Here is a 7,672-nt window from a genome sequence, read left to right on the forward strand (position 1 = left end):
GTTTGGAAACCGAACGGTTGTTCGTGGAGAATAGCAGAACCTTAATAAAATTGAGAAAAATATGTTTTTCTCGAATACATTTCACCCATTTCATCGTATATTCGGTAAATAGGAAATTAGTGAATGATTAGCGTTAAGTATTATTTATCGAGTGTTCAAATATCCTTCAATCTCTTCGACAATTATTTCTTCGCTTTATAGTTGTGTCTAGGTAACAAATTTGATCCAGAATAGTCCATATAGCTGTTACAAAATATTGGGAATTCTGATAAAATTAAATGACAGCTCTTTTCCATTTCGTAGCTTTATAATCGGTCATCGAAGAATCGTCGAATTGGACAAATAGTATAAAAAGTCTTTCACTGTTTATTGAGATAGCTGTACAGACATGTGAATGAAAATTCTAGAAAAACCGAACTGCGTACGGTTTTTACTGTCACTTTGAAATTAAAAATTCGCACGAGTATAATACTTGATATATTTTTATGTAAGAGAAGTAAAGTTATGATGTATTCTATGCTTCAGGGGCTGCCAATTGCCAACGCTATCATTTGCAGCCCGAGAGCAACCCCAATAATTGGAAAATGTCCAGATTCGCGACGGCGAGCCTCGTGGCCTTCGACTCCATCAAGTCCAAAGCGTCGGAAAAATTTGCTGGGTAATGTCACGCATGCTCGTATATGCCGCGGAACAGACGAAAAATCGTTTAAGGCTATATTTAGCCGATACTTCGCTATATCTGATCATGCGCGTAATTAAATGCACATGTTCTACGCGAGTCTCTAATTGCTCTTCCTTACGTAATCGTTTGTCAAGATCGAACTGCCGAATCAGTCTATAAGACTGGAACCAAAATGTCCGCGAGTCGATTGCTTCGCGAAGAGATTCGTATATGAAAAGTCCGTGAAAAGACAATATCAAATAATGACAGATAATGACAGTCCTCCGTTGGGAATAAAAGGACACTCGTAAATTGGATCGGATTCTTGATTGCAGATTCAGAAGAAGCAATGCCGGCTACGAGGAATTTGAGATGCCCAGGGAGGGTAGCAAAGACAATAAGGGGTTCGAGGATGAGACAGGATACAGTAGACAAGCCTCGTTCGAATCTCTCCCGGAACCTGAACGGCCCCCATTGCGTCACATTGACACTTACTGCAAGCCAGAATGTCCCTGCTTATCGAAGAGATATACCATTGCCACGTTGGCCTGTATAGGTGAATTTTTAAACACATTTTCTCGTCATTTTACCCTACACGTTATCTCTAATATATTAATATTTTCTTTTCAAAAGGAAGAAGTATGGATCATGCTTTACCTCTATGATTGGATCATCCATGAATCACATGGATCGTCACGTTGCGAATTTAACAGACATGTCTTCTTTCAGGATTCATAATCTCATTCGGCATGAGGTGTAACATGGGCATGGCGAAAATGGCTATAAAGAATACCACCGAAGACAATGACAACCATACTCTCATGTTCAACTGGACAGTTGGCGTAGAGAGCGCCCTGGACTCGTCTTTCTTCTGGGGCTACCTGGTAACCCAGGTACCAGGAGGATTCCTTGCTTCCCTGTATCCCGCGAACAAGATATTCGGTGCCGCGATCGCCATATCTTCGTTCTTAAACTTGCTGGTACCTGGTGCATTGAAAGTCGACCCCATCGTCGATATGGTTGTGCAGGTCCTGAAGGGATTGGTAGAGGTGAGCTAACCTTTATCGCAACCATGCATTGAGATATTACCGTCGCTACTTTCCCGGATTGTCTGGAGGAATAATCTTTATCTCGACCAGGGTGTCACGTATCCAGCGTGCCACGGTATTTGGAAGTATTGGGCACCACCATTGGAGAGATCGCGTTTAGCGACATTGGCATTCTGCGGGTCTTATGCTGCCATGGTGATAGGAACGCCGCTCTCGGGATGTCTGACTTCGATCTTTGGCTGGGCAGCGTCCTTCTACTTCTATGGTATGACAGGATTTTGTGTTACGATAATTTGGAAAATTTTCCTGTTAGTTTGCAGAAATAATTAAACGCAATATGGACTTTCAGGTATGTGCGGGTTGGTTTGGTACTGTTTCTGGTTGTGGCTAGCCTTCGAGAAGCCATCGAAACATCCTTGCATTTCGGCTCGCGAGCTGCGTTACATCGAAGACTCCCTTGGCCAGGGTCAAGCACAGATGTTCATACCGACATTCGCCACAACGCCATGGCGTAAATTCTTGACATCCATGCCGGTTCACGCGATCATCGTGGCGAATTTCTGCAGGTCCTGGAATTTCTACCTGCTGGTGCTTTACCAAGCTCGTTTCATGCAGGAGTCTTTCAACATGGCTCTGGTCGAAGTGAGTCTCCCATAAATTTTGTTTTAGGAGGATTACATAGATTTGAATCTGCTTGTGAAAACGAGCACAAAGATGGGAGCAAAGATGTTTATAGAACCTGGGAAAATTCGATTTCATTGCTAGGAAGATTAAATACCTATCTACGTGAAATTTAGAGATTCGTTGGAAGATGAAGAACGAGAATAATCGGGAATTTTGTTCTCGTGATTGTCGCAGGCTGGTATCATTGGCTCACTTCCACATTTCTTGATGACGATGATCGTGCCCTGCGGAGGACTGCTGGCCGATCACATTCGTAAACGTGGAATATTGTCAACGACGAATGTCAGGAAGCTCTTCAACTGTGGTGGTTTCGGTATGGAGGCTCTGTTCTTCTTGGTGGTGGCTAACGCGACGACACACAGGAATGGAACAGCGGCGATCGTCGCTTTAGCGTGTGGTGTCGCGTGCAGTGGCTTTGCTATTTCCGGTTTCAACGTAAATCACCTGGATATCGCACCTAGATACGCCAGTATCTTGATGGGAATGTCGAATGGAATTGGTACGATAGCGGGACTGCTGGTGCCCTTCTTCGTAGACAACATCACGGCAAAGAAGGTATTCTTCGTAAAGAACAAATTCTTATACCGATAAATTTTATCAAGTGGTAACAAATGTCTAAGAAATATAGTCTTCATCCTTTGTGTTTCCTTATTTCGACTGCCTTTTATACGTGTTAGCTTCATTTTGGAATTAGACAAATGCCTTTCTGGTTCAATGTTACATAATTACATGGAATAAAGATGTGGTTCCTTTTTCCAAAATATGAAAGGATTGAAAATTGTCTCGTGTGTTTTACAGGATGCTCATAGTTGGCGAAACGTGTTTATTATAGCAGCATGCGTGCACATTTTCGGTGTCACGTTTTACGCGATCTTTTGTTCCGGAGAGCTGCAACCATGGGCTGATCCTGCTTTAGACGAACAGAAGACCTTTGCTATGGATGAATTTGGTCAAGGGAAACCACCTATCCCGCCACAACCGAAGACTATGCAGTCCGAATTTATAGTACGTGTCCTATTAATCAGGATTAATTATTTTTCCCCTGATAAATCGTGTATTTTATTCAATTTACTATCGTTAATACCTTCATCATCTCTCTAGAAATGGACGTGTATTAATTTTCTCTCGTAGTCTACAATTATCAGTCATTTTTGTGGTCCTGTAGTAGTACGTTAATTTCATGTGAATTTAATAATCTTCCAATATTTTTCTGCACGTATTACGACTCTGTGTTTTAATATGATAGTTTGAGTTTGTAAAATAATGTCTTTCATCCATAGAAACAACCAAGCATGGGCGGTGGAGCAACCGAGGAATGGAATACCTACGATCAACCAGCTTCAGACAATATGTATGCTCAACAAGAGAAACCACCAGTGATAAGTTATGGATCGACGGAAACCCATAGCAACAATCCCTTCCATTCGACGAATCCCTTCGTCGCCGACGTAAACGCGAGTCTGGTGCAACCACCAGCAATGAATGACTACACATACGACATAACGCAACAGCATCAACAGTGAAACTAAATTCATCGATCCCTGAACAAATTGCATGGATGTAAGGAAATCTGTTTCAGTTGACTGATCATTTAATTGCGTTTATTTTCCAGCTGTACCTGGTACTTCAATGTCCAACCTTTTTACCATTTTTATTACCATCGTTGTAAAATGGCATAGATTTTGATAAAAGCATTTGCACTGTTGTTTATTGAATTTGATTTAATCTTTGGGAAAAGAATATTTTGATCATTTCAAGTTTACGAGGATTTAATTATTTCTTTTTATAAGATATGTGATATTGACTTTAAATATTCGTTCAATGAGAAGATAGAATATTTATTAAAGGAGGCGATGTAAATCCTGTTAGATAAAGGTGATAATGAAAGTAAAAGTAAATAAGTATGGAGACATTGAAGTACCAGAGGCGTATTGAAAGAGTATAGCGTAATTCTGTAATTTGTCTTCAAGTATCTGGCATTAGCACGATATTGTGCCAGCTTTATATTCTGAATTACAGTAGAAGCAAATGCTTATTTCTTGCAATACCTAAGAGTGCAGGGTATGGTGCTGTAAGTTGACACAAATCAACGTGTCGGAAGATACTCAACCGCGAAAAGGGGCTAAACATATTTGTAAAAAAATTAAAACCACAAAAGAAGCACGTATAATAATATTGGAAGCTCTTTTTAGGAAAACGCTAAAAAGAAAAATAGAAAGAAAATGAAGAAACGAATTTACAACGTTAACGAACCATCAGTGAAACATTCGCAAGAAGTGAATCGAGAATGAATATCTCAAGAATGGAAAGTTGAGCTGAAAGAAATATATACAATTTTAGAGGCCTAATTTAGAAGAGATTATGAAAGATCACGATGATCGATGATCGAACGAGAGATTCGAGCTAGTGCTATTTATTTACAGACTTCTATAATAGAACCGCAAAAGCCATTCGTACGAGCACACATGCAAACAATAAATAACTGCCAAACCTTCTTAGACAATAATTTAATAATCGAAGACAATAATAATAGGAGGTTTGGCGAAGCAATGGCGGAGAAAGATCAGTTCAGCACGATCGCTGAGACTTTTAGGTATTTTCTATATAATACTCTTTGTTTCGGCGCTGATAGCAGATAATTCAACGATGGGAAACTTTAAAAACATAGCAATAAAAAAAAGAAACCAATATCGAAAGTATAATACTGGTCGTCGAGAGTAAGAGACGAAGAGAGGTACGCGCGCCATTGTTATGGCGCGCAATTTGAAATAGTACAACCCGGTCCTCGATGATAAGCGAACGTGCGGTAACTAGAACGAATTAATTATCGAAACGTCAATATTTTAACATTGGGCTGGCGGGTTCTGATAATTAATGCATTACTCGGAAACACGAGGAGAGCATTAATACAGTTTATTCAGGTACAAGTTGTATCATAGACGAGGTTACGTTATTTAAGCCTTTCGAGTTTAAATGTAATCACAAGTACACAGATCCTGACAAAACTTTGAAACGTATGAAAGTATTCGTAAGAAAGTGATAAGATGAAAGTATTAGTACGTTAAGGCACAAAGTACCGTAGGGCTCTATTTGTTGGGACCTGATCTTAGCTTGCGCACCGACAGAAGGATCTTCCATGAAGCTGATAACCTCTTCAAACGTATCCTTTCTCGTCGCTTTATTTCCACGAAAATTCAATTCGAACTCTATCAACGCGAAGTACATCGTGTTACGAAAAATAATATTTCCCAGATAAAATGTGTACATAGTATTTATATGGCGATTCTCTAGTGATCTTTCTGGTCTTAGAATAGCGCATCTGTCGAACGATACTTTCTTAAACGCGTGTTATATCAGAGTCTATTCCTGACAACGAACGATTAACGTAACAATTTATATACGATAAATCTCGATCACAGGAATTGTTAGTACATGCATACTCTTCTGTTAAATTGACCACCAGACTAAGGTGTGAAATTCTAGGTAGATTTTCGTACGACGTGCATTGTAAACGTAGCCTTATGTTTGAAGAGGTTAGAGAGTTTTGCTATCGCGGTTTAGAAATTCGCGAATATGTCAATATCGATGTGTCGCTGGAAATTTCCTTGGAGAACATCGATAAGGTCGAGATGATTAAAATGGCGCACAGTATCGAGATCCTGGAGTTACAGAATAATGTCACGGTTCGGATACATCGAGTTCTACTGTACGCATTCGATGAAAGTATATTCATGAAAGTTCGAACGTCAGTTCGAGAATTAGGAACACGTCGCGTTATTATACATTGTCCTAGATGTTTATACTTCGTATTATTATACATACATATATTCACACATGGGCATTTACACAAACACACATATACGTACAGAACGTACATATATATTTCGTTACTATATTACGAATGTTATTGGTGATTTTTCATCGCCAATTGCAAATGATATATACACGTTGGACATCAGGTGATAGCCAATTCATTGCATTATTTCGCGGGCGAGTCGTAACGATATAGATGTATATAAAATTCGTACGTTTCGGAAGTACATACGTATAACGCGTGGCATACAATCCTCGATCGGTCGTTTACAAAATTCACATTAACTAATCATTGCTGAATCGAAATCGAAGAATTGCTAATCGAACAAAAATTCCCCAAAAATTCCCTAAATTCTGTATTAAATTCGGTAATCACGAGAACCTAGTTTATTCGTTATTGAAATAATCTGTACATTAAATTGGTGTACTTCAATTCGAATTATATTCACATTTTGACAGGATAACATACAATACTATACAATACTATCCACGATATTATTAGTAGAACAGCGATTTCTATGGCATGCAATTTTGCAATTGCAATTTCGACGGCATAATAAATCGGAATAAATTTCGGAGAATTTTAATTAGGATTTTAATTAAACGGAAAAACGTGTAAATTTATATAAAAAAAACGATCGATGGAAGATTTACTATGCACGTGGGACGTCGAGTCATAAAATTACTTGAATTAATATGTACCTATATTATTCGAGCAGCCCTTCTTTTCGTTGCCCGAGAATCCACGAGATTAGTCAATTTACGCGATACCTTTCTAATTAAATCATAGATACATAATATGAGATATATACGTAAACATACGACTATATGTACGTGGCCGATATATAAATGAATGCGCTGAACCACGAATAAGATTAGATGTTATACATTTTCTCGATCGTGTCGTGGTTGTAATTAATATACACACATACGCATATATTCGTATGCATCGAGCCCATGTTGTATTATACTAAGCTAATCATATTAACCCTTTCGTATTGAGGTTTTGGTAAATACCATTTTTTCTGTCTTTCCTAATCAAATTGTACGAGCATACGTATATCGATACAGATATTTAATCGTAAAGATAGCATAATTACGACAATACCGTTTACTACGAGCTTCGCATAAGTCGGGTTGATTTGCAAGTTCTCATTTTCCACGTACACGGAACCACTTCCGTTTCACTCTCACGTCATAACCGCTAATTTCTTCAGTCTTTGGAAATGAGCACGCGAAGAGGTTTCAATAGGAAAGCAGTGGTTCTATGATTAACGTAAATTTCGATACTCATAAACAATGTGTAAATAATCTAACGTAATATTAATGGTTAAACTTAATGGGTATTACGACGTACGAAGGGGTTGCTACACTACAGTATATCGTATGTTATACATAATATATAAAATTATATTATCGTATTATTATATATACGCGTATATATGTATGTATGTATATATCGTTG

The 7,672-nt window shown here is 38.5% G+C and overlaps 1 protein-coding gene across 1 annotated transcript; it reads left to right on the forward strand.

Annotated features, from left to right (window-relative positions):
- The first annotated feature begins 584 nt into the window (after positions 1-584).
- VGlut (Vesicular glutamate transporter) lies at positions 585-4,003 on the forward strand. Its single transcript, XM_017908212.1, has 8 exons — positions 585-658; positions 997-1,217; positions 1,391-1,710; positions 1,801-1,975; positions 2,060-2,352; positions 2,569-2,949; positions 3,193-3,399; positions 3,675-4,003. The coding sequence occupies exons 1-8, from the start codon at positions 585-587 to the stop codon at positions 3,915-3,917; spliced, it is 1,914 nt and encodes a 637-aa protein (XP_017763701.1). The 3' UTR covers positions 3,918-4,003.
- Positions 4,004-7,672: the final 3,669 nt, after the last annotated feature.

Source organism: Eufriesea mexicana, unplaced genomic scaffold (genome assembly GCF_001483705.2).
Source record: "Eufriesea mexicana isolate 0111107269 unplaced genomic scaffold, ASM148370v2 scaffold10264, whole genome shotgun sequence".
Lineage (NCBI taxonomy): Eukaryota > Metazoa > Arthropoda > Insecta > Hymenoptera > Apidae > Eufriesea > Eufriesea mexicana.

Coding starts and splice junctions, on each gene's coding strand:
- VGlut (XM_017908212.1), top strand. CDS start 585: ATGTCCAGATTCGCGACGGCGAGCCTCGTGGCCTTCGACTCCATCAAG. Junction 1,976..2,059: donor AGCGTCCTTCTACTTCTATG/GTATGACAGGAT, acceptor ATGGACTTTCAG/GTATGTGCGGGTTGGTTTGG. Junction 2,353..2,568: donor TCAACATGGCTCTGGTCGAA/GTGAGTCTCCCA, acceptor TGATTGTCGCAG/GCTGGTATCATTGGCTCACT.